The 26956-nt window shown below is 45.9% G+C and overlaps 2 protein-coding genes across 4 annotated transcripts in view; both read left to right on the top strand.

Annotated features, from left to right (window-relative positions):
• The window catches only part of IP6K1 (inositol hexakisphosphate kinase 1), a 51861-nt gene extending 28238 nt beyond the window's left edge, over window positions 1-23623 (top strand). For all 3 annotated transcript variants that reach the window (XM_069475715.1, XM_069475714.1, XM_069475716.1), the window contains 5 exons: window positions 3116-3466; window positions 11739-11949; window positions 17070-17251; window positions 20062-20237; window positions 20778-23623. In XM_069475715.1, coding sequence (XP_069331816.1) covers window positions 3244-3466; window positions 11739-11949; window positions 17070-17251; window positions 20062-20237; window positions 20778-21311 — 1326 coding nt within the window. In that variant the 5' untranslated portion in view covers window positions 3116-3243 and the 3' untranslated portion in view covers window positions 21312-23623. The remainder of the gene's footprint in view (window positions 1-3115; window positions 3467-11738; window positions 11950-17069; window positions 17252-20061; window positions 20238-20777) is intronic.
• A 950-nt stretch (window positions 23624-24573) lies between these two features.
• GMPPB (GDP-mannose pyrophosphorylase B) lies at window positions 24574-26935 on the top strand. The gene is made up of 10 exons (XM_069475713.1): window positions 24574-24701; window positions 24821-24954; window positions 25084-25164; window positions 25256-25304; window positions 25443-25585; window positions 25788-25946; window positions 26030-26108; window positions 26182-26309; window positions 26393-26575; window positions 26659-26935. Exons 2-10 carry the CDS (start codon window positions 24826-24828, stop codon window positions 26788-26790), a joined length of 1083 nt encoding a protein of 360 aa, XP_069331814.1. The 5' UTR covers window positions 24574-24701; window positions 24821-24825; the 3' UTR covers window positions 26791-26935.
• Window positions 26936-26956: the final 21 nt, after the last annotated feature.

Below are 26956 nucleotides of genomic sequence, written 5' to 3'. Positions count from 1 at the left end.
CTTAAAAATAGAACCAAAGTGTTTTAAAGCAAAGGACAGATAGACTGTATTATATAGCTCAGAGATACATAAACTCATAGGCAAAGCAATGGAATCCCATGACCTCTGGGGGAGCAGAAACGTGCAGTTGTTTACCTAAACAAGATTGAGGCTCTATTAGTAATGAAGTAGCAGAGAAAGACATTATACAGGCAGCCACTATCAATATCTACAGCGCTCTCAGTCAGTGGTTTTTACAGTAGCCCCTGGTTGTTAAAAAGAGTCAGAGCTGTTGTTATTTCCAGTACTTCCAGTGCTGGGCCCTTTACCTGCATCTGCAAATCCCACAGGGTTAGGACTGGGCATATCTTTATTTTACAAGTGAGGAAACTTGGAGAAATTAAGTGATTTACCCAAGGCTCTATACCTTGTAAACAGGGCTTCACAGAGGTTGAGAGAGAGTTCTGGGTACTTCTACTTTTTCAGGTTCCAGTTTTATTATATAAGTAATGCCAAAACCAAGTTATAGAAATGTGGTATCTTTTACCTGTTTACTTCTAGGAAAATATTTCAAACACAAAAACAATACTATGACTTTATGTAGACATCATATGGAAATAAAATATCAAAAGTCTAGATATAACTGAAGATTTTAACTTCTGCCCCTCAGTCCTGTGGAAGCTGCAGAAGTTGCTATGGATCTCTCAGAGCATGGCCATAGCCTTGACCTTCTTCTTGCCCAAGACTTCTGGGACACCTGGCCCTGTCAACCCCTCTCTTTTACCAGCTACCCAATGACTAGAAAGTTTAGTACTCTCCTTGTATCTATAGTCAAAGGCAATCCCCAGGAGAAGTGGAGCCCCAGAGATAAGCCTCTTTTAGCCTGACTGGGGCCAAGATAGGAACCGATTAGCAGTACTGACTAGAGTCCACTGCCACAGTGGGTACCTCCAGAGACCATGATCTGTCCTCCCCTAGAGAAAAGGCTCTCCACAATTGCTTCCCCACTTTTTGCCCTAAATGTTGACTCCTTGAGATTTATTTTCATGTACTTTTACTCATGATGCTCTGCCTGGGATTATTTTTTTTTTTTTTTTTTTGAGACAGAGTCTCGCTTTGTTGCCCTGGCTAGAGTGAGTGCCGTGGCGTCAGCCTAGCTCACAGCAACCTCAAACTCCTGGGCTTCAGCAATCCTACTGCCTCAGCCTCCCGAGTAGCTGGGACTACAGGCATGCGCCACTATGCCCGGCTAATTTTTTCTATATAGATTTTTAGTTGGCCATATAATTTCTTTCTATTTTTAGTAGAGACGGGGTCTCGCTCTTGCTCAGGCTGGTCTCGAACTCCTGACCTTGAGCGATCCACCCGCCTCGGCCTCCCAGAGTGCTAGGATTACAGGCGTGAGCCACTGCGCCCGGCCTGCCTGGGATTATTTAATTCATTACAACAAATCTTTTTTTGAACACTTACTGCATAGCAGGAACTGCTTTGGACCCTGATTATGAAGATAAGAGAGAATGATTTGGTGGTGATTACAGAAAAGTAAATAGATGACAGTACAGTGGCATATTGCTGTGATAGAGTTGGCATAGGGTACGTTAGGAGCTATAGAAGTGTGCACTATATTCAAATGTGGAGAGAATGGAGTCTGGGAAAACTCCTTGGGGTAGGAAGTTGCCTTGTCCTGAAGGACTAGAAAGTGGGTAACTGGGCAAAAAAGTATGTATGCATTAAAATAATGCAATCTGTTTGGGGGAAAGGGAGAAGAGAATATTTGATGACAGCAGTAAAATAGAACATAGCTGCCTGGGCACCTTTGGGTTAAGAAGATTTTTCAGTTTCGCAGTGGTGTTCTTGTATATCCCATTTTGCCCATAATTATGAGGTCCAGAAAAAAATAAAAAAAACCAGTGGTTTATCTTTTGCAGGTAGGACCACATTCCTGTTCTACTGATATTTTATTTTTCTTTTTTGTTCTTAATCTTTCAGATATAGTCTTGCCTACTTCGTTTGTGATTTTAATTTTTTTTAATTTTTTTTTTTTTTTTTTTTTTGAGACAGAGTCTCACTCTGTTGCCCAGGCTAGAGTGAGTGCCGTGGCGTCAGCCTAGCTCACAGCAACCTCAAACTCCTGAGCTCAAGGGATCCTCCTGTCTCAGCCTCCCGAGTAGCTGGGACTACAGGCATGCACCACCATGCCCGGCTAATTTTTTCTATATATATTTTTAGCTGTCCATATAATTTCTTTCTATTTTTAGTAGAGATGGGGTCTCGCTCTTGCTCAGGCTGGTCTCGAACTCCTGAGCTCAAACGATCCGCCCACCTCGGCCTCCCAGAGTGCTAGGATTACAGGCGTGAGCCACCGCGCCCGGCCCGTTTGTGATTTTAAAATATGCTCAATATTAAGGAAGTTGCCAACTACTTTAACTTTTCTTGAGAGAAAATTGACGTTATAGGGAGGTGTTTGAGTACAAAGAGCTTTTCCTTGTCCCACTGGTTGGTATAGAGTCAGAGGGAAAGTGTTAGACATGGTTATAAATTGACAGCCATAGATTTAAAGTAGAAGAAATCTGAAACCTGAATTCCTTTGGGAAAAACAAAACCTTTTCTACAACTCATCATGGAATGAGTTTTCCTGTCTGGTCGGGTTTCCTGTCTGGTCATCGGCACCTTTAGTGGAGAATTTGGGAATCTAATATGACTTGATTTTTCAGGTAAAAATCCTTCCTTGGAGTCAAGGAAACACTCTTACTAGCATTGGACATCATTAGGAGACTGAACAGAACAAATTTCTGTTGCCTTCTGTTTTTTCTGATCTCATCGTCTTTGAATGCAAAGCAAACTGAGATAGTTGCTTTCCTGATATCTGTCCTTTAGAGAACTTAGAAGGAATCTGAGAACTAGGAAAGGAAGAGAATGTTAGCTTCTGTGCACAAAAAGATGGATAGAGGAGACCAGAGCTGCACATTCGACAAAAATTTACCAACTGCTTCTCATGTGCCAAGCAGTGTTGTGTGTGTTTGGGACACACATATCAGGGAACAAAACAAGAGTACCTGCTGTTACTCATGGCACTCCAGGGAAATTGTGACTTGCCAGATGTTTTGATTCCCTCTTTCTCTCTCCTTTTCTGTAGGACAGAATAAAAAGCTGAACAAAGTCTGACCATTGGCTTTCAGCTCGCCAGGATCTTCAACCTAGCTCTCCTTTTGTGGCCCATGTGCTGCCTCCTCTGCCCTCAGTGTGCAACTGGCCCCCAACGCAATGTGTGTTTGTCAAACCATGGAAGTGGGGCAGTATGGCAAGAACGCAAGTCGGGCTGGAGACAGGGGAGTCCTCCTGGAGCCCTTCATCCACCAAGTGGGCGGACACAGCAGCATGATGCGCTACGATGACCACACTGTGTGCAAGCCCCTCATCTCCCGGGAACAACGATTCTATGAGTCCCTTCCTCCTGAAATGAAGGAGTTCACCCCTGAGTACAAAGGTCAGTCACTGGCCAGTTTAGGGAGAGTGGCAGTCTTGGGCTTATAGACCCTGGGCTCAGTTTTCCTTGTTCTGTTTGCCATGTGATGTGACTGTAGGTCTCTGCTGTCTCAAAGCAGCTAAGTCATTTTATTAGGCAAAATTAGAGGCTAAAAGCATCTGCAAGGTCTTTAGATCTTGAAAATTGAACTCATTGATAGGTAAAGCTAGAATTAAGTCACAGAATTAAGTCTCATTGGTGGAGAAGAGCATGCTGTTATCAAGAAGTTTTCCCCTGTTTGCTGTGACAGTCTAAGAGAGAAGAGGGAAGCACTTCTCAGGCCCCAGAGGAGGACGAAGTGATACTTTCCAGGCTAAGGCAGTTGGATGACTGGCAAGGAGGCTCTGTGGAACCTGTGTCTGTGCGTGCTGAGGGAATGAATTGATGGTAAAAAATTGAGAGAATTTCTGGGGCCTAGAAGTCCTAATGTTTGAAGGAAAAATAATTTGTTTTAAGATACAAATTAACTTTATAGAAAAGAGCCCCATGAATATTATACTGGAATCAACTTTGTCCTATTTTAATTTTTAAAATTTTCATATTTTTTAAATTAAGTTAATAGAAATGAGGTCTTGCTGTGTTACCCAGGCTGGTCTTGAACTCCTGGCTTGAGTATTTTATTTTATTTTATTTTTTACTTTTTTGAGATAGGGTCTTACTCTCTTGTCTGGGCTAGAATGCAATGACGTCATCTTAGCTCACCGCAACCTCAAACTCCTGGGCTCAAGCGATCCTCTTGCCTTCGCCTTCAGAATGGCTAGGACCATAGTCTTACACCACTACACCTGGCTTAATTTTTCTATTTTTTGTAGAGATGAGGTATTGTTCTTGCTCAGGCTGGTCTAGAACTCCCGCCCTCAAGTGATGCTCCCACGTCGGCCTCTTGAAGTGCTAGGTTTACAGGCCTGAGCCACCGTGCCCAGCCCTTACTTTATTTTAAAATTTGGTCTTTGTTAATGTGTTTATACATTTTTATGATCGTCCATTGTGTAGAAGTTTTATTTTTTGAGTCCTGCTTTTTAACTTTTTTAAAGTTGTGTGATTTCAGTCATGTTGACACTATCCTTTACTTAAGGGAGTTTCAAATTAGATAAACTAGGCTGGGTGTGGTGGCTCACGCTTGTAATTCCAACACTTTGGGAGACCAAGTCAGGGGGATTGCTTGAGGCCAGGAGTTAGAGACCAGCTTGGGCAACACAAGATCCCATCACTTCCAAAAAAAAAATTAGCTGGGCTTGGTGTGGCATACACTTATAGTCCTAGCTACTCAGGAGGCTGAGGTAGGAGGATCTCTTTTTTTTTTTTTTTTCCCCTCCTCCCTCCCTCCCTTCAGGAGGATCTCTTGAGCCCAGGAGTTTGAGGTTACACTGAGCTGCTCACACGATTGTACTCCAGCCTGGATGACAGAGCGAGACCCTGTCTCTAAAAAGAAAAAAAGAAAAAAGCCAATCCATATCAGAATTGACTTTTATAAGTGGAATCATATAATTTTTGTCCTTTGTGTCTAGCTTATTTCACTTAGCATAATGTTTTTAAGGTTTATCCATGTCATAGCATGTACTAGACCTTCATTCTTTTTTGGGGGGCGGGGGAAGGACAGAATCTTGCTCTGTTACCCCAGCTAGAGTGCAATGGTGTCATCATAGCTCACTGCAACCTCCAATGCCTTGGGCTCAAGTGATCTAGCCTCAGCCTCCCGAGTAGTGGGGACTATAGGCATGCCATGACGCCTGGCTAATTTTTCTATTTTTAGTAGAAACGGGGTCTCACTCTTGCTCAGGCTGGTCTCGAACTCCTGACCTCAAGCAATCCTCTCATCTTGGCCTCCCAGAGTGCTAGGGTTATAGGCATGAGCCACCGTGCCCAGCCAAAACTTCATTCTTTTTTGTGGCTAATACTCCATTTTAAGTATATACCACATTTGTTTATGTGTTATCTCTTTATGGACACTTGGGTTATTTCCATCTTTTGACTATTGTGAATAATGCTGCTGTGAACATTGGCTTACAAGTATTCATTGAGTCCCTCTTTTCTTTTCTTTTTTTTTTTTTTGGAGACAGAGTCTCACTTTGTTGCCCAGGCTAGAGTGAGTGCCGTGGCATCAGCTTAGCTCACAGCAACCTCAGACTCCTCGGCTTAAGCGATCCTACTGCCTCAGCCTCCCTAGTAGCTGGGACTACAGGCATGCGCCACTATGCCCAGCTAATTTTTCTATATATATTTTTAGTTGTCCGTATAATTTCTTTCTATTTTTAGTAGAGACGGGGTCTCGCTCTTGCTCAGGCTGGTCTCGAACTCCTGACCTTGAGCGATCCGCCCGCCTCGGCCTCCCAGAGTGCTAGGATTACAGGCGTGAGCCACCGCGCCCGGCCTTCTTTTTTTTTTCTTTTTTTTTTTTTGAGACAGAGTCTCACTCTGTTGCCCAGGCTTGAGTGCCGTGGCATCAGCCTGGCTCACAGCAACCTCAAACTCCTGGGCTCAAGTAATCCTTCTGCCTCAGCTTCCCGAGTAGCTGGGACTATGGGCATGTGCTACCATGCCCGGCTAATTTTTTCTGCATATATTTTTAGTTGTCCAGCTAATTTCTTTCTATTTTTAGTAGAGATGGGTTCTCACTCTTGCTCAGGCTGGTCTTGAACTCCTGAGCTCAAATGATCCACCTGCCTTGGCCTCCCAGAGTGTTAGGATTACAGGCGTGAGCCACTGCGCCGAGTCCCTGTTTTCAGTTCTTTGGGGTATATACCTGGGAGTGGAACTGCTGGATCATATGGTCATTTTGTGTTTACCTTTTTGAGGAACTGCCAAACTGTTTTCCACAGTGGCTGCACCACTTTACATTTTTATCAGCAGTGTTCCTATTTCTCTACATCCTTGACAATACTTATTTCTTGATTGTAGCCATCCTAGTAGGCATGAAGTGGTGTCTCATTTTGGTTTTGATTTGCATTTTCTTAGTGACTAATAATGTTGATGTGCTATTGGTCATTGGTATATCTCTGTTCAGAAATATCTTTTTGAGTCCTTTGTGCAGTTTTGAATTAGGTGGTTTGTTTTTTTACTGCTTTCAAAACAATCAGAAGACTATTAAATTTGGAAGAATAAATGTTCTAAGCCTGCAAAACAAGAGAGAAGCCAGAATCAAACACACTACCTTCTCTAAGTGGTAGGGAACAACAGTCCCAAATGGTTTATAAATGTAGCTTCATCTGCCTATCCATCCATACCTAACACATTCATGGCCAAATCTTCTGCCATAAATATGACAAAACCAGAAAGAGAACTAGAGGTACTGTTAGCTCATAGAGTTCTTCTGATGGTAAGGAAAAAATCCTTTAAAAGGCAATTGGGCCCTGGCTCCAGATAAATATTCTCTAAATTATAACTACCAGAAGTAGGACAAGACAATTTATACAACCTCAAGGTGCTTCCTGGAGAAAGATTGGCAGTCTCTAGCATTGGTTCAGTATTTCCCCTCACCTCCTCTCACACTGACGAGTGGATATCTTTAAAGGTCATAACAAATCCTAAGGATCAACTTGATTTTTGCTGCTTAGATTCCATATTCAATAGGGAAGAACAAATATACTTTCTCAAAAGTAAAATTCATTCAAACTAAAATTAATCCCCTCTTTTTAAGTCAAGTGAAGCCCAATTTAGTCAATGAAAATAGAAGAATAGTCAAAGATACTGCTTTGGGAAAACACTCCCCAAACCATACTTTCCTCTAAACTCCGCAGCAATCAACACAGAAGACTTCTATGACCAAATGTGGGTGTTTTCCCCTCACACCAAGCAGCAGACACCAGCTGGGCATCCTCTAAGTCAATTCCGATACTGTCTGCTCCGGGATACCATTATCCCACAGGGTGAAGGCATCAAGACTAACTCCTCCTTCCCACAAGTCACAAGTCCAGGCTTCTTGGACTTCTGACTGACTGGCTTCAAATTGGGGTTCTCATGACCCCCCCTTTGGGTTCGCTTAATTTGCTGCAGTGGCTCATAGAACTCAGGGAAACATTTATTTACATTTAGTGGTTTATTACAAAGGATATTTTAAAGGGTACAAATAAATAGGCAGATGAAGAGACACATAGGGCAAAGTCTGGAAGAGTCCTGAGCAGAGGAGCTTCTGTCCTTGTGGAGTTGGGGCACACCACCCTCCTGGCACGAGTGGGAGTGGATGAGTTCTTGTTCCCTTTTCCTATCTGCCTCCATATGTGCACTTCTCCAGAAGCTCTCTGAACCCAATCCTCTTGGTTTTTTATGGAGGCTTATTACATAGGTATGATTGACAACTGTGTAGAAATGTGATTGGACAAAAAGCACATGATCTAAACCCAGCAAGGCTTGTCTGTTCAGATTTGCCTCTTTGTGTAGCTTTTCTTCATTTAGGGTATGGGGTAGAACCCTCTTTGGAATGAGGTTCTTTTGACCCACAGTCAGATTAGAGTCCCACCTTGGGCAGGTGAAAGGACAAGAGAAGTTCACAGAGAGAGATTTTTTTTTTTTTTTTTTTTTTTTTTTTGAGACAAAGTCTCACTTTGTTGCCCGGGCTAGAGTGCTGTGGTGTCAGCCTAGCTCACAGCAACCTCAAACTCCTGGGGTCAAGCAATCCTTCTGCCTCAGCCTCCCGAGTAGCTGGGACTACAGGCATGCGCCATCATGCCCGGCTAATTTTTTCTATATATTTTTAGTTGTCAAGCTAATTTCTTTTTATTTTTAGTAGAGATTGGGTCTCGCTCTTGCTCAGGCTGGTCTCGAACTCCCGAGCTCAAACGATCCACCCGCCTTGGTCTCCCAGAGTGCTAGGATTACAGGCGTGAGCCACCGAGCCGGCCTGGAGAGAAAGATTCTATTTCATGACGCCTGCTCCTGAGGCCTAAAGTGCCCAACACTGTAACAAGGGCTACGGGAGGTATAAGCCAGGAACTGTGGACAAAAACCAACATATATCTCATAACACCACAGATATTATTGGTCAAATTAATATATTTCAAAGACCTACAATGAAGGGTTTTTACTTTTTATTTTGAAATAAATTTAAAATTAAATAAAATTTTCAAAAATAATATAGGGTTCCCATAAACCCTTCACCCAGCTTCCTCTGGTGCTAACATCTTACATAAGCATAGTATAATTTATAATTATCAAAACCAGGAAGTTAATGCTGACATAACTATTAACTAATTTATACACCTTATTCAAATTTGGCAGTTTTCCCACTAATGTTATTTTTCTGGTCAAGGATTTCACATTGCATTGTGTTCTCCTTAGTCTCCTCCCATCTGGGACAGTTCCTCGGTCTTTCTTTGTTTTTAATGACCACAACACTTTTGAAGAGTACTGGCAATTATTTTCTAGAATGTCCCTAAATCTTGTTTTGTTTCCTGATCAGATTGTTTTGTTTCATGATCAGATTGAGGTTATATAATCTGGGCAACCATCATGTCAGGAGGTAGATGTCTTATTACTGGTGATTTAACTTGGTTAAGGTGGTGTCTTTCAGGCTTTTTTACTGTAAAGCTATTGTTTTTCCCATTGTAGTTATCTTATGGCAAATATCTTACGGGGAGGTACTTTGAGACTCTCTGAATATCTGGCTTCTTATTATACTTCAGCCCCAAATTTTAGAATCCATGGATGAATCTTGCCTGCCACAATTATTACTGTGTTGTGTGTTAATGGTGACTTCTGTTTCCGTCAATCCTTTTATATTTATTAATTAAAAGGAATTAGAATTCTATAAGGAAAAACTATCCCTTCGTACTCATTTATTTATCAGTATGGTTTTACGGATATTTTACTGTTTAAATTCTTCTAGATTTGGCCACAGCAACTCCTTTAAAGTTGTGTACTTTTGACATGTACTCCTATCATTTTTGATTACTTCTTTACTTTCTGTCACCACAAGATATTCCAGGCTCATCTTATATTTTTCCTGCCCCAACTCAGGAATCAGCCATTACACCAAGGAGCTCTGCTTTCTTTGTAGGAATGGCATTTAGAAAAGTCATTTTGGTGCTAGATGTACTGGTTGCTGCTAAAGTATCATTGCTTTTAGGCCCTATCCGCAGAAGAGCTAAGAAATACATGTATGAATACTCACCTACACATACACACATATATAATTATTGCCTTAAGCACAGGTGTTTTTAAAACTCAACCAAGCTAAGGAAAAGTGTCAATAATATTTCATATTTTGCAATAGGTTTAAAAATAAATATTTATTTAGTATGTCCAGCTGCAATCATCAAGTGTTACTGCTTGCTGTACTAAATGTGAAGTTTAAGCCTTCTGTATAATTATGCAAATAAGTTTTTCAAATAAGTTTTGCTTCATTTATCAAGTATTTATTGATCATCTACTAGATGCCAGGCCCAGGCTCATTAGTATAAAAGACAATAAAAGGTCTGTACCTTCAAAGAGCTTACATATAGACAAAACAATTATAGGTTGTGGTGTGTGCAATGAAGAAATTAAGCGAGGTTCTATAATTGAAAATAATGAGGTTTCTAGAGCACAACATAGTATAGGATGATCAGAGAAGGAATGTCTGGGACAACCTGAAGGAAGGACTGAAGGATGAAGAGCTGTAGACAAAGGGCATTGCAAAGAACATCCCAACCATATGTAAATGCTCTGAGGTTAATAATTAAAAAAAAAAAAACTTGAGATGTTCTAAAATCCATCACCTCTTTTTGCCAGCTAAGAGTTAAGAAACAACCCAATTTAAAAATGGTCAAAGGGCCAGGCGTGGTGGCTCACGCCTGTAATCCTAGCACTCTGGAAGGCCAAGGTAGTGGATCGTTTGAGCTCAGGAGTTCAAGACCAGCCTGAGCAAGAGGGAGACCCCGTCTCTACTAAAAAAATATAGAAAGAAATTATCTGGACACCTAAAAATACACATAGAAAAAATTAGCTGGGCATGGTGGCACATGCCTGTAGTCCCAGCTACTCAGGGGGCTGAGGCAGAAGGATTGCTTGACCCCAGGAGTTTGAGGTTGCTGTGAGCTAGGCTGATGCCACGGCACTCTAGCCTGGGCGACAGAGCAGAGACTCTGTCTCCAAAAAAAAAAAAAAGATATCCTTTATGAACTTAGATATAACAAATTTGCCCTCTCTGACTCTCACCTTCTCAAAAAAAAATTTTTTTTGAACAAAATTTTAGCATATTAAATCTAACAGTATGTTAGAAGGGTAATACATCATGATCAAGTGGGATTTATCTGAGTAATGCAGATGTGATTTAATCTTCAAAAGTCAGTCAATGTAATTTGCCATATTAATAAACTAAAAAACAAAACAAAACAGGTTTATCTCAGTACATTCAGAGAAAGTATTTGACATTATTCAGCGTTCATTCTTTATCACACAACAGTAGAAAGTCTCAGCAAACTGAGAATAGAAGGAAACTTCCTCACCCTGTAGAGGGCATTTATCAAAAATCTACAGCTAGCATCATACTTAGTGATGAAATGATTGCTTTCCCCTTAAGAGCAAGGAATGAGACAAGATTGTCCATGCTTCCTACTTTTAGTCAACATTTTACTGGAGGTTCTGACCAGTGCACTTAGGTAAGAAAACAAAATAAAAGGGATCCAGATTGGAAAGGAAAAAATAAAAGTGTATTTGCAGACAACATAGAATTCTTTCTTCAGGCAAACAATCAAGCAAAAGACTCAGAAAATTGACCTCCCGTATACCCTTTCTTAGGAAGTTCTTTGAAAATATATTCCAGGCCAGGCCTGGTGGCTTACATCTACAATCTTAGTACTTTGGGAGGCCCAGGTGGGAGGATTGCTTGAGGCCATGAGTTTGAGACCAGCCTGGGCAATAGCAAGACTCCATCTCTACAAAAAATTAAAAAATTAGCCAGGCTTGGTGGCATGCACCTGTAGTCCCAGCTATTACACTTGGGAGGCTGGGGCAGGAGGATCACTTGAGGTTACAATGAGCTATGATGGTGCCACTGTACTCAAGTCTGGGCAATAGAGCAAAACCCTATCTCAAAAAAAAAAAAAAAAAAATTCCAGCCAACCAGGAGTAAATCAAGACAGGGAAAAAGTAGAGGCTCATAGAAAGGATGAAGGATGGCTGTTGTTCCTACATCAATCTGCAGTTGGTTCAGGGTAGGTGATGTCTATGTGCTGCAGGAAAGTGAGTGCTGACAGTCTGTGCTATATGGACCCAGCCTGTGTTGACATTTGTTGACTGGCTGCCTTTTTTTCAACAGGTGTGGTATCTGTCTGTTTTGAGGGAGACAGTGATGGCTACATCAACTTGGTGGCCTACCCTTATGTGGAAAGTGAGACCGTGGAGCAGGATGACACACCAGAACGGGAGCAACCTCGGCGCAAACACTCCCGCCGGAGCCTGCACCGGTCAGGCAGTGGCAGTGACCACAAGGAGGAGAAAGCCAGCCTATCTCTTGAGACCTCTGAGAGGTAAGAGGGTGGCAAACAAAGCTGCAAGTGCATGTCTTGGCCTATTGGCACAAGCACTCAGAACATCTCTAGGGTCCTGGCACATCATGGGGCAGCAGGGCACAAGATTGGGAAAGATGATTGGTATTCTTGGGACACCCACACAGGTGTGGCCTCCTTTGTGTGTCACATCACCCCAGTGATGGCTCCTTTCGGTATGGCTGTAGCTGGTCAAGAGAGAAAGTGAAGCTCTCTCAGCCCTTTGGAATCAGGGATGCCCTGTGCTAGTGACAAAAGGTCCTCTGGCTTTCTGTTATATCTCACCCTTCACAAGACAGAAGGTTGAAACCCACTGGTCTACAGTGAGGCTCCAGATGTTTTCTGGCCTGCAAGATGTCTGAGCCCCATGGCCATGGGAGTCCATCCGGATTAGTATTCCCTAATGGGCTTGTGTCAGACTTTTCTGCAAATATCAGTCATTTAACCCTTTCCTTGTACTTAAAATTTAGTTAATTGTGTTATTTTTTTTTTTTTTTTTTTTGAGACAAAGTCTCACTCTGTTGCCCGGGCTAGAGTGAGTGCCGTGGCGTCAGCCTAGCTCACAGCAACCTCAAACTCCTGGGCTCAAGCAATCCTCCTGTCTCAGCCTCCCGAGTAGCTGGGACTACAGGCATGCACCACCATGCCCGGCTAATTTTTTCTATATATATTTTTAGCTGTCCATATAATTCTTTCTATTTTTAGTAGAGATGGGGTCTCGCTCTTGCTCAGGCTGGTCTCGAACTCCTGAGCTCAAACGATCCGCCCACCTCGGCCTCCCAGAGAGCTAGGATTACAGGCGTGAGCCACCGCGCCCGGCCAGTTAATTGTGTTAGAAATTGATTTTTTTTCTTGTAGATCAGGAAGTCTTTACAAAGAATTGTTTCTTGATATTTCAGCAAAAATGAATGTGAACTCCCACTAGGATGAGTATAATCAAAAGGATAGGCAATAAAAGTGTTGATGAGGATGTGGAGAAATTGGAACCTTCTCATATTGGTGGTGGCAATGTCAAGTGTTACAGCCACTTGAGAGACAACTTGGCAGTTCTTTAAAAAGTTAAACCTGGTGATTCCATCCCTAGGTATATAACCATAAGAATTGTATACATATATTCACACAAAACTTGTACATATATTCTTCACTTTATTCCTAATAGCCAGAAAGTAGAAACAACCCAAATATCCATCACCTGGTGAATGGATAAACAAAACATGGTATATCCAGACAATGGAATATTATTTAGCCATAAAAAGGAACGGAGTACTGATACATGCTGCAACATGGATGGATGGTGAAAACATGATAAAGAAAAGAAGCCAGACACAAATGACCACAAATATGTGGCATGATTCCATTTATATATTAATAAAATGTTCAGAACAGGCAAATCTATAGAAAAAGCAGTTAGTGGTTGCTTTCGTTAGTAGTTAAGGGTTGGAGGTAGTGGGGAGTAGGAGATGACTGTTAATGGTGGCAGGGTTTTGTTTTTGGGGTGATAATGTTCTGAAAGGTAGTGGTGATGTTTTACAGCCTTGTGGATATACTAAAAAACTACTGAATTGTAAAAAAAATAATAAAATTAATGTGAACTAAAACTAATATGAGCTTTCTAAAATAAAGTGAAACCAAAATTATAAAATTAAACTACTTCACATTTAATTTGATTCAGAAATAATGAGTAAGATGTTTTAGTGAGTAAGATGCTCTTGACTTAGAAGTTGAAATTGGGAATTTTCTTAGAACTACAGTACGTAGTTCATCGCTGACATCAGTTCAGTTCATCACATGTTGCACATCTGGGCTTCAAAGCCTTGTAAGGGCCCAGGACATTCCAGCTCTCCTTACTCAATTTGGTGGATGAGGACACACTCACGTCAAAGAGTGCAGAACCCCATGAGAGGCCAGGCGCAGTGGCTCATGCCTGTTAATCCTAGCACTCTGGGAGGCTGAGCGGGGAGGATTGCTTGAGGTCAGGAGTTCAAGACCAGCCTGAGCAAGAGCAAGACCCCATCTCTACTAAAAATAGAAAAAAAAAATTAGCCGGGTTTGGTGGCACATGCCTGTAGTCCCAGCTACTTGGGAGGCTGAGGCAGGAGGATTGCTTGAGCCCAGGAGTTTGAGGTTGCTGTGAGCTAGGCTGATGCCACGGCACTCTACCCAGGATGACAGAGTGATACTCTGCCTCAGATTAAAAAAAAAAACTCCATGAGACACTGAGTAGCTGATGTATCCTTTCCAGTGTCCTCAGTCATTGGATTCTCTCTGGCCAGGTCTGCATCTCTGATGCAAGGAGCGGGCCCAACATCCACTTCTTAGTAAGCAGGATCTCTACATATTGAACATTCTTTGTGGGCAGATGGACTCCAGCCTGCAGAAGCACTTCTTTCAGTGCTTTCCCTTTACTCTCCAAGAGGTTCCGTCATCTTCCTCTTGACTGATGGCTGTGGGACCTAACTTAGTCATTCAGGTGACAAGGAGTGTTCCCCAAATCTGTATCTGCCAATTGATGATACTCTCTCAGCAGCTTTTTAGAGTGGGCTTTCTTTTCTCCTCTAAAGGTTGTTTCATGAGTTCTCTTGTGAAAAGTTAGTGAACATAGAATAACATCAGCATCTGCCTATGTCCAGGTTCAACTTTGTGCTCTGAAGGTGACAGCCCTATCTGCAGTGACCAGACTTCTGCCTAGCCTGTTAGCAGAGACTCTAAGTCACTCGGTTCGTTTCTTCACCAGGCGAGGGCTGCAGTACCAATGTTGATGTCAAGCACCACAAGGGCTCCATCCAGACACGGAAAACTTGTTTTTGGTTTGTTTGGCAAATAAGTCAAACTTGCTGTTTCCTTAAAGGTATCACAAAAAAGGCATCTGTGAATGGCCTCAGCAGTGCCCTCACCAGAAGAAAATGAGAGTTTTGTCATGCTAAGAGGCATTGCTGGGCTCCTCTATTTCCAGTTAAAGGGAGATGGGGGTCTCTGCTACTGGCTCTTAGCTAGTGTTGCACAGCTTGCTCAGCCATCCTTAGGAGAGGGTCAACATTTCTAGCACACGCTAGCGCCTGGGTGGTTAGCTCAAATATTTATGACTCATTGCACAGTTAAAAGAAAGGAGAGGAAAGTGGCATTTGAAATTGCTGCAGTGCTTTGCCTCTGCTCTGAGCTGCAGGCCTTGCTCTACAATCTGCAGGGCACATGGCTTAACCAGTAGTGTGGTTTTCTTGGCTTATCAGCGGGATAAACAGTATTGCTAGTTACCTAAAGCAGGTATTTATGTTGGAGCATGATGAAATTGTGGCAAAGTTCCAGTATTTTCAGTTGGAGTTACTTTTTCACCAAAACCCCTTATAGTTTGACTTATTTTATAAATAAAATTCCCTTACATGGTTTCATGCTTTCTACAGGCACAAGTCCTATCCAGACAAACACAGGTACTTTTGAGTCTGCTCAAGGTAGACTATATCCTGCTTTTTTTTCCCTCCTTCTAGGCCTGATGCAGAGACAGACAGATATTAGTAAGTATGATGTTAGCATATGCTTTCTTTAAATCTTATTAAAGAAAGTCATCCTACATGTGTGGACAAAGAGAGGATAGTTACTCATGTCCTTGACAGTGGCATCCCATACTCCACCCTACGTTTATTTAGTGTAAAACTGTATCTTTAGGCCGGGCGCGGTGACTCACGCCTGTAATCCTAGCACTCTGGGAGGCCGAGGCGGGTGGATCGCTCGAGGTCAGGAGTTCGAGACCAGCCTGAGCAAGAGCGAGACCCCGTCTCTACTAAAAATAGAAAGACATTATATGGACAACTAAAAATCTATATAGAAAAAATTAGCCGGGCATAGTGGCGCATGCCTGTAGTCCCAGCTACTCGGGAGGCTGAGGCAGTAGGATCGCTTAAGCCGAGGAGTCTGAGGTTGCTGTGAGCTAAGCTGACGCCAGGGCACTCACTCTAGCCTGGGCAACAAAGTGAGACTCTGTCTCAACAACAACAACAACAACAACAACAAAAAAAAACAACAAAAAAAAAACTGTATCTTTAGTGGCTCACGCCTGTAATCCTAGCACTCTGGGAGGCCGAGGCGGGTGGATCGTTTGAGCTCCGAAGTTCGAGACCAGCCTGAGCAAGAGGGAGACCCCATCTCTACTAAAAAAAATAGAAAGAAATTAGCTGGACAACTAAAATATACACAGAAAAAATTAGCCGGGCATGGTGGCACATGCCTGTAGTCCCAGCTACTCGGGAGGCTGAGGCAGGAGGATTGCTTGAGCCCAGGAGTCTGAGGTTGCTGTGAGCTAGGCTGACGCCATGGCACTCTAGCCTGGGCAACAGAGTGAGACTCTATCTCAAAAAAAAAAAACCAAAAAAACTATCTTTACATAATTTAAAAAATTTTTATTGTCATAAAATATACATAACATAAAATTACCATTTTAAGTGTACAATTCATTGGCATTAAGTATGTTCACATTGTTATGCAACTAAAAGTTTTCAAGTTCATCCACATATAGCATGTATTATAATTTCATTCCTTTTTATAGCTGAGTAATAATGTTTCATTGTATATTTGTACTACATTGTATATATGTACCACTTTGAGAGACACTTGGGTTATTTCCACCTTTTATTTATTGTGGGTAGTGCTGCTATGAACATAGGCATAAAGTATGTGTTTGAATCCCTGTTTTCAATTCTTTTGGGTATATACCTAGGAGTGGAATTGCTGAGTCAGGCAATTCTATGTTTAACTTTTTGAGGAACTACCAGATTGTTTTGGTGGCTACACCATTTTACATTCCCACCAGCAGTGTATCAGGGTTCCAGTTTCTTCACATCCTGGACAACGGTTTTTAAAGTGGTATCCGTATCACATAATTTGACAAAAAGAATTATTTTTCAGACAATTTTCAGAGACACAGGAAGAACACTACTCATACCATTTACTCACTGTTATTGGTTTACATATCTCTGGCTGCCACTGTACCCATCAGCAGGGTCTGTGGGAGGCAGATTAGGCCTGATCTAGATCTCCCCTACCCTGTGTGGTGAGACCCAGAGGATGACTTGCCTTCGTTCCTTAATGATTTGTATGTTCTTCTTTCTTAGCTCCCAGGAGGCAAAGAGTCCAAAGGTGGAGCTATACAGCCACTCCGAGGTCCCTTTTCAGATGCTAGACGGCAATAGTGGTCTGAGTTCTGAGAAAATCAGCCACAACCCCTGGAGCCTGCGCTGTCACAAGCAGCAGCTGAGCCGCATGCGCTCTGAGTCCAAGGACCGAAAGCTCTACAGTATCCTTGTTGCCTCTCCTCCAGCAGTGTCTACTGGGACCGTGGACCCCTTGTTGGAGAACTGTCCAGCCTGTGGCTGAGTTCCTTCTCTGTCTTGGGGCCCCTCTTTGTTCTTATCTTCCTTTTTCATAGATTCTTCTTCTTTTTCCTTCTCTTTGTTCTTATCTCCCTTTTTCATAAATTCTTCTTCCTTTTCCTCCTTTTACTTGCATCAACTTTTTTTTTTTTTTTTTGAGACAGAGCCTTGCTCCGTTGCCCTGGGCAAGTAGAATGATGTGGCATCATCATAGCTCACAGCAACCCCCAACTCCTGAGTTCAAGTGATCCTCCTGCCTCAGCCTCCTCAGTAGCTGGGACTACAGGCGTGCACCACGATACCTGGCTAATTTTTCTATTTTTGGTAGAGACGGGGTCCTGCTCTTGCTCAGTCTGGTCTCGAACTCCTGAGTTCAAGCGATCCTCCTGCCTCGGCCTCCCAGAGCTCGAGAATTACAGGCATGAGCCACCGCGCCTGGCCCATCAATATGTTTTATCTGCCTTTTGGATTTGGTAAGACTAAAGCTTAAAACTTGGCAATCTAGTACAGTGCTGTCCAACAGAACTTCTGTAATGATGGAAGTATTCTGTATCTGCATTTCAGTATCATAACCCCTAGCCACACTGAGTGTGGCTACTATGACTGAGGTGCTGAATTTTAAATTTTACTTTGATTAATTAAAACTAAAATTTAAATCACATGTGGTTTAATGGCTACCATATTGATCACTGAATGTCTAGAATCAGAGATCTGTGTGTGTGCTCACGTGAGCATGTGTGCACACACTTGTGAGCACATGTAATTATCCCTTCTCAAAAGATTAGGCCGGGCGCGGTGGCTCACGCCTGTAATCCTAGCACTCTGGGAGGCCGAGGCGGGTGGATTGCTCAAGGTCAGGAGTTCGAGACCAGCCTGAGCAAGAGTGAGACCCCGTCTCTACTAAAAATAGAAAGAAATTATATGGACAACTAAAATATATATAGAAAAAATTAGCCGGGCATGGTGGCACGTGCCTGTAGTCCCAGCTACTTGGGAGGCTGAGGCAGTAGGATCGCTTGAGCCCAGGAGTTTGAGGTTGCTGTGAGCTAGGCTGACGCCATGGCACTCACTCTAGCCCGGGCAACAAAGTGAGACTCTGTCTCAAAAAAAAAAAAAAAAAAAAAAAAAAAAAGATTAATAATATAAAAAATGGTTGATTTTGGTGTTTTTGTCTAGTGATAAACACCATACCTGTACAACATAAAATAGATTTAAGATGTTAAAGATAAAAAAAGTACTATGGAATAGGAATTCTTATAATTATTTAGTATTTTGAAGGAGTAGACAAATAACTACTGAGCACTTTATATATATTTACTCAATTTTTTTTTTTTTTGTAATCAGCTTTCTCAGGTTGACTACTTAGTTAATTTTCACAGCAATGTTTTGAGGAACTATTATTTCCATTTTATAGATGAGGAAGTGGAATCACACGAGAGTAAGTGTCGTACCCAGAGCTAGTGAGTGGCCAAAGCAGGATTCGAGAGCCCATGCTCTCAGGCACTGTTGAGATGTTTCTTCAGCCTTCTTCAGGTTTTATCGTTACTTGTTGATAGGTTACAGTAGGTGATAGGATTGATTCAAAGCCCAATTTAATTTTTTTCTGTAAGTTACTTTTAAAAGAATTAGGAGATGTTTAAATGTTCATCATCAGAGTGATGCTGAGTGTCTGTCCTCCAAGATGTGATTGCCTTGTAAGCACCGAAATACGGATTTGAGGCCCAGGCCGTGAGACCCAATGATTTTTTGGCAGACGCCATACCTTTATACAAAAATTCAAATAAAAGATAAGATTGTTGCAGTGTATATTTGGATGAAGACATGAACGTAAATGCCAGGGGATTAAGACTGTAGAGCTATTTTGAGCAGAAGGTTCCAGAACTGTTAAGGGGTAAGTTTAAATATATAGTTTGCTGGTTTGAAATTTAGTGAGAAAATGGCAAGATAGAAATTTAAATTCAGTTTTTTTTAAAGATTCCTATTTGGTAATGTTTGCCTTGTTTTTGTAGTAGTGCTACAAAGATGTCTTCCTTATTACTTAGGCCTGGGTAAGGTGCTGGCTTCAGAAGGGCCTTGGTTTACTGATGGTGACAGGGATGTATCCAGATCTGCCAAATCTTTAGTTTGTGTATTGCCTGAAAGAAAGATTTAAAGAATAACACAACAGTATCAACGGATATTGTATATACATACAATGGAAGATTATTCAGCCATAAAAAGGAATGATACATGCTTATAACATGGATGAACCTTGAAAACATTTTGCTAAGTGAAATAGGCTAGACACAAAAGGACAAATATATGATTCCACTTACAGGAGGTACCAAGAATAGGCAAATTCATAGAAACAGAAAGTAGAATAGAGGTTCCCAGGGGCTGGGGGTAGGGAGAATGGGGAGTTACTGGTTAATGGATACAGAGTTTCAGTTTGGGAAGATGAAAAAGTTCTGGAGATGGATGGTTGGTGATAGTTGTACAACAATATGAATATACTTAATGCCACTGAATTGTATGCTTAAAATGGTTAAACAGTAAATTTTGTTATGTATGTTTTACCACAAATAAATTTCTTTTTAGAAATAACAAGCCAGTGGTGTGATACCCACATTTGAGAGTTGGTAAGGTGAATACATACTGCATTAAGTCAGTGCCCCATTTTGTAGAAAACTCGGTTGTGCTTTCCTGGCGGGGGCTGTGGTGAGTGTGGTTGTCATTCTCCTTAACCATGGCCCAGAGTTCCTCCTGCTTGAGAACGTGGTGCACCACTTCAAGTACCCCTGTGTGCTGGACCTAAAGATGGGGACCCGGCAGCATGGTGATGACGCATCAGCAGAGAAGGCAGCCCGGCAGATGAGGAAGTGTGAGCAGAGCACGTCAGCTTCGCTGGGTGTCAGGGTCTGTGGCATGCAGGTGAGTCACACCTGGTGACAGCCTAGGTGCTGCTGCTTGCATGTTTTGGGTTGTGCCCATACCTGCCTGCCACCCATACCAAGTGTTGTCCTGACCCACATTGGCTTGGAATCTCCTCTGAAAGGGGTAAGTCCCCCACAGGTACTGAGTATGACCTTAGAAGTGTATTCCCTGAGCCCTCCTGTCCTTATCTGGGCTCCAGGCATAGGGCCACTGTGAAAGCCTGCTGCTTCCACATGGGGGCAAGTAAGACTCTTACCTATCAGCAAGGTGTTCGGAGTTAAGAGTCTAGCTGGGCCCCAGGGTGGCTTGGAGGAGGGCTCCAAAGGTGATGGCAGGGAACCCAGCAGGCCTGGTATTGGTTTTCTCTTGGCTCTACAGTGGGAAAACCCAGGGACAATGGGCCTGCCCTGCTCCACTTGGAAGGGTAAGCAGAAAGCTCAGCTTGGTCAGAGTGCCTTCCAGACAGTGCTTGCCCAGGGCACCATACGGTCATCAGACTTCCTGGTACTCACCCTGTCTCGTCTCCTGGGATTTTAGGTGTACCAGCTGGACACAGGGCATTACCTCTGCAGAAACAAGTACTATGGTCGTGGGCTGTCCATCGAAGGCTTCCGCAATGCCCTCTATCAGTATCTGCACAACGGCCTGGACCTGCGACGTGACCTTTTTGAGCCCATCCTGAGCAAACTGCGGGGCCTGAAAGCTGTACTAGAGCGGCAGGCCTCCTACCGCTTCTACTCCAGTTCCCTGCTTGTCATCTATGATGGCAAGGAGTGCCGGGCTGAGTCCTACCTGGACCGCCGGTCTGAGATGCGTCTCAAGCACCTGGACATGGGGCTCCCTGAGGTGGCGTCATCCTGTGGCCCCAGCACCAGCCCCAGCAGCACCAGCCCTGAGGCAGGTCCCTCCTCTCCACCCAAGGTGGATGTCCGCATGATTGACTTTGCACACAGCACGTTCAAGGGCTTTCGGGATGACCCCACTGTGCATGATGGGCCGGACAGAGGCTATGTATTTGGCCTGGAGAACCTCATCAGCATCATGGAACAGATGCGGGATGAGAACCAGTAGGCCCAGTTCTGGGCCCCCAGAACCCCTTTCTCTCCACCCGCAGGCAGGGACCATTGCTCTGAACTTGCCGTGAGGACACACAGACTTGCTTTTAAAGGGTTATATTTCTCTTTGGTGTAAACTAAAAGAAATGTTTTTTAGCTGTAGCCTGGAATCCATATATATAAAGTGAAAGAGGGCAGAACATACATCCTCTCAGCCAGGCTCCTTAGCTCTATGGCTTTGACTGCTGTGTCCAGGCTGACTTAGGAAGGAAGAGGTGCCCCTGGTGGGCTTGACAGCAGGGACAGGATGCCCTTGGACATTGGTTTCTCTTACCTAGGTCTTTGGGGTCTGTGGCTGCAGAACCCTGCTGATTGTGGGGTGAAGCCCTGGGCTGGCTCAGGGCCCCCCTTTGCCCACTTACCCTTATTCCTCAGAAGTGGAAGGGATTGGGTGCCCATCTCTTGGGGGCTTTCCAGTCTCGTGCTGTGGATGTCAGTTAGCTCTTTAATAGATGCCCTCAGGGCACCACAGGTCTGACTGCACACAGCTGGATCCATCCTTCTTGGGTCTGACCTTGGCATGGGGCTAGGTTAATGAAGCTGGGCTGATGCTAACTCATAGCAGAGGGCAGGCCCTGGGTTCCCTAGGCACCTATTGGCACGTAACTCTGCTCCTCTGCCTACAACCCCAGCCAGCCTCTCTCACCAAGATCCCTTGCCTGAGAAGGCCACTCCCTCCTGCCCCACTGAAGGGAGTGCAGCTCTGTTTGCTAGGAAGAGTGCTGTCCTAGTATGCCTCAGGGCCTCTGGTGGCTCTGGCCCAGACAGTATTTGCAGTTCTTGTACTGTGAGTAGGAATCCTCCTCTAGTTTGGGCAGCTATGCTGCCACTGGATGGGCTGCTCCTCCCAGGGTTCAAGGGCTGTGGTCCGCTCAGGGTCTCACGTTTCCCCAGGCCAAGCTCAAGGCAGCAGCCCTCTGTGAGACACTCCAGGCCCTGGGCCTGGAGGAAGAACTTTATGCTTGTTTGCTCACAGGGACATGGTCTGGGCCCTGAGTGCAGGTGCCCGGATTCCTCTAATGAGAGCTTTGTCTGATTAATTTTGGGGTCTCTCAGTTTGTCCATGTGTCCGCCTGCCATCCCCCGTCTTTTGGGACCCTTCCCCTAGGTTGTAGCCTTGCTCATTAGTACATATTGATTTCTTTCATGCTCTTTCCTCAGCAAAATACCCTCTTTCCCATTTTGAAATGAGCTTTTGCCCTTGTTCCCTTCCTCCGCAGGTGCTGCCTTTTTACAAAGACTTGGTAGCAGAATGAGTTGTAGGTGGTGTTTCCCTGCTGGCCCAGCACCCTTTCTGTGGGCCTCGAATATGGCCCTCAATACTGACAGTGGGGCAGTCAAGGCTCAAGGGGTGACCCTTTCATTCCCATGGTTTTAGTCATTTTTGCTGCCAGCTCTTAGTGGCACAGAAATCTGCCTCTAACTGGTGGCCAGGAGGTGACACTGAACTCAGCCATTGCCAAGGCCAGCACCCTCTCCTCTCAGCCTAGGGCCACTGTCATTGTCCCTTTTGGCAGATTCTTGTTTTAGCATTAAAGGCAAGCCAGCTAGCCTGTGTCTGTGAGAGGGCTTGGTAACTGATGGACTAATTTCCCAGTCCTTAGAGATGCAGCCTCTTACAATGGGCTCCTTGATGGATCCCATCTCTCTCAGCCCTCTGACCTGGTGCCAGTCATGGGCAGGTTCCCATTCCTTGGGGCTGGGAGAGGCAGCTTGCCTGTTGCTGGTCAGAAATGACCATTTCTCCTATACCATTTTGTGGCGTCAGCCATGGAGGCAGTAGCTCTTCATTAGACGGTCATTCCCTGGTAGGGTAGAGGATAAGACAAAGGGTCTGGAGCCATTTGGGACTGCCTGGGGATGTTCTGTGCCTCCCAAGTTCCTAGGTAGTGGGAGCAGGTGCTGCCCCCCATTCTGGCTGCTCCTCATAGCGAAGGAGCCTGTGGCCACATTCAGTGTTTGCCTAGCACTGGAGAGTGGAAAGGCTTGGGATTTGCTGCTTCTCCCCCAGAGCAGGGCCCCTCTGTTTTCAGCACTTTTGACACCTGGGGACCCAGCCCTGTTATGGTAGTGGGCAAGTGTGTGCATACTCATTGCCACTGCTCTTTTTCTCTGCCCTAGGCCAGAGAGCCCTGTCCCTGCCAGGCCCTGCCTTCCCAGCCCTAACTTGGGACCAAAGTGCAACATGGGATCATGGGTTGGGGCGCTCAGGTGACCCTTCTCTATCATGCTTCCCTGGGCCAAGCCCACACCAGCCCCCCAGGGGGTTGGCGGGGGGGGGGGGGGGGGCGGGGGAGCGGAGAGGACAGGTGGTGCTTAAAGAGGAAGGGGACCAGTGTAGCAACTTGCCAGGGACCCCACCCCCTCCCTCTCTGGGCTTATGTAGTGGGCCTGGGATTCCCACCAAGGGGCCAGGGGGGGCTGTGCTAGTTCAGTAGCCGCTGCTCACACGCTCACACCTGGTCACATGCACGTTCCCTAGATGCAGATTGCTTTGAACTTTAAAGCTGTACAATTTGGTTATGTTTGTGTCAATTTAAAAAATACTTTAATGAGGAAAAAGTGGAGAACCCTGGGAAGGGCCTGGTTCCTTTGCTTCTCCGGGAACTGTAAGACCTTGCATTCTGGGAATCGCTCTCTGCTGCTCTTTCCTGGAAGCTAAGCCTGTCTACACCGCCCGAGGCCTGCGCCCGGATACTACGTGGCTCTGGCCGCAGTTGCGCGTTTTCTCCGGACCTTGCGTGTGGGGGAGGGGGGCACTTGGCCAAGCCCTCCCCTTTCTGTACACCTAGCGCTGCCCACCCTGCTTGTGTCTGAGGTCGTGTATGTCAAAATAAAGCCGCTAGAAACAGGCGTGTCCGTGTCTTTGTGAAAATCCCACGGCTTCCGGGTAGCAAGGCTGGCAGGCCCACCCCCCGTCTCCGGGTCCCTTTCCTCCTTTCCTCGGGGGGCGGGTGGGGGGGACTGGGGGCGGGGCTGAAACGGTGGTGCCGAGGCCAACCCTGTCACCAGGAGGGAACTAGGCCTCGCCTTTGGCGCCAGTTCCGCCTTTGGATCCACCAATGGGCTGCTGACCCGCGGGTCCCAGCCCTGGTCTCCATGGTATCCCGGCGAGCTCGGGTTCTCATTGGCTCTGTCTGCTGCAACGCCGCGCCCCAGCGATCTGGCGCCGGCGGCCATGCCACGTATACAGCAGCCGATTGGCCCGCCACGGTCACGTCACTGCCCGCGCCGGTGCGGCCTGAGTTGGGGCCAGCAGCCTTCCGCTCCGCGTCGCGTCCTGGGTTGTGGCGGCCCCGAATCCGGCTGCAGGACAGATCCGGCAGGCGAGGTGGAACCACAGTCGGTCAGTCAGGCTGGTGAAGGGCGCGGGGCCGGGCACAGCGGCGGGAGTGCGCGGCAGGGGCCGGCCAGGCGGGCTGCAGGCACCTCGGATCCCGGGACTCACTCTCCCATCGCCCGTAGGCTCGATGAAGGCACTGATTTTGGTGGGCGGCTATGGGACGCGGCTACGGCCGCTGACGCTGAGCACCCCGAAGCCATTGGTGGACTTCTGCAATAAGCCCATCTTGTTGCACCAAGTGGAGGCGCTGGCCGCGGTAATGCCCGGGATCGGGATCGGGGTCTTGGTCGTACCTGGCTGGACAAAGGACGGCTAGCGACTGGGGGTTAGGAACGTCAGTACGGTCCGGCTGAGCCCGCCTGTCGGCCCGCGTTCTGTCTGACAGGCAGGCGTGGACCACGTGATCCTGGCCGTGAGCTACATGTCGCAGGTGTTGGAGAAGGAAATGAAGGCGCAGGAACAGAGGGTGAGGCACGGAATGTTGGCCCTTATTCCTGGTCCTTGCTCACCTTCGCAACTTGGTAGGAGAACCTAACTGGGGGACTTCTTCCTTCCAGTTGGGAATCCGAATCTCTATGTCCCATGAAGAAGAGCCTTTAGGGACAGGTCAGTAGAGACAGGAACGTCCTTTGGGGAGGGTTTAGGGCCAGGAAAGGGGTAAGACCTGGCCTGGATTGGGCCTGCTGAGCTTGGATCCAGGGATTCAGACCCCCAGCAAGGTGGTGACCTGCCCCTTCTCCCTAGCTGGGCCCCTGGCACTGGCCCGTGACCTGCTCTCTGAGACTGCAGACCCTTTCTTCGTCCTCAACAGTGATGTGATCTGCGATTTCCCCTTCCAAGCCATGGTGCAGTTCCACCGGCACCATGGCCAGGAGGGCTCCATCCTGGTAAGGGACCAGGTCTTCCATCTCTTTTGACATTTCCACCCCACCCCCCATGCCCAGCCTTGAACTACCTTCTTATGTTATGGGTACAGAGCTGTGCAGTATTTATCTTTAAGCATTTGGGGAAGAGTCCCTGAGATTTGGGACAGCATGTTTATCAAGGCTCAGGAACACTGGACTAGGCCTGAGGTGCCACTACATTCAGGTGACCAAGGTGGAGGAACCCTCCAAGTATGGTGTGGTGGTATGTGAGGCTGACACAGGCCGCATTCACCGGTTCGTGGAGAAGCCGCAGGTGTTTGTGTCCAATAAGATCAACGCAGGCATGTACATCCTGAGCCCTGCGGTGCTGCAGCGCATCCAGGTGTGTAGGAGACAGCTGCTGGGTGGGCTGGGATGGGGTAGGCCACCACCACGACCCTGCTCACGAGCTGCCCACTCCCACAGCTGCAGCCTACGTCCATTGAGAAGGAAGTCTTCCCTGTTATGGCCAAGGAGGGGCAGCTATATGCCATGGAGCTGCAGGGTGAGGCAGGGAGGCCACAGGGTGGGGGTGGTCTGTGGCTGGGCTGAGCCCCCTGATGCATCCCTCCCTACAGGCTTCTGGATGGACATTGGGCAGCCCAAGGATTTTCTCACTGGCATGTGCCTCTTCCTCCAGTCACTGAGGCAGAAGCAGCCTGAGAGACTATGCTCAGGCCCTGGCATTGTAGGCAATGTGCTGGTGGTAAGGCCCTTGCCCAGCCCATCATTAATCCCCTCGGTCTTCGGAGACAAATGGCCCACTTATATTTTCCCCACTGCTCTCAGGACCCAAGTGCCCGCATTGGCCAGAACTGTAGCATTGGCCCCAACGTGAGCCTGGGTCCTGGTGTGGTAGTGGAGGATGGCGTGTGTATCCGGCGGTGTACGGTGCTGCGGGATGCCCATATCCGTTCCCACTCCTGGCTGGAGTCCTGCATCGTGGGCTGGCGCTGCCGTGTGGGCCAGTGGGTAAGCCTGCGGGCTAGGCTAGGTGGGGAGAGGGAGAGGGAATGTGCCTGCCTCACTGACAAGGCCTATCTTCTCTCCCCGAGGTTCGCATGGAGAACGTGACAGTGCTGGGTGAGGACGTCATAGTTAATGATGAGCTCTACCTCAACGGAGCCAGCGTGCTGCCACACAAGTCTATTGGCGAGTCCGTGCCAGAGCCTCGCATCATCATGTGAAGGATGCTGTGGGGCTGGCCAAGCCCCAGTTTCCCCATCGGCAAGGGGAGCACTGGCCTGATACATCAGAAGACCCTGGACTTGCTGCCATTTGTCTGGGAACGACTGGATGAGGCTGAAGCTGGTGGACACCTGCTTTCTCATGGGGACATAATCTGGCAGAATC

This window comes from Eulemur rufifrons, chromosome 7 (assembly GCF_041146395.1).
Source record: "Eulemur rufifrons isolate Redbay chromosome 7, OSU_ERuf_1, whole genome shotgun sequence".
Lineage (NCBI taxonomy): Eukaryota > Metazoa > Chordata > Mammalia > Primates > Lemuridae > Eulemur > Eulemur rufifrons.
The sequence above is the reverse complement of the archived record's forward strand: the minus strand, read 5'-3'. Positions and strand labels throughout refer to the sequence as shown.

Bases quoted from the DNA above. Each gene is read 5' to 3' on its own strand.
- GMPPB (XM_069475713.1), top strand. From the start codon at position 24,826: ATGAAGGCACTGATTTTGGTGGGCGGCTATGGGACGCGGCTACGGCCG. The intron at 25,165-25,255 runs GTGAGGCACGGA...TCTTCCTTCCAG, and splicing joins TGAAGGCGCAGGAACAGAGG to TTGGGAATCCGAATCTCTAT. The intron at 26,109-26,181 runs GTGAGGCAGGGA...CCCTCCCTACAG, and splicing joins ATATGCCATGGAGCTGCAGG to GCTTCTGGATGGACATTGGG.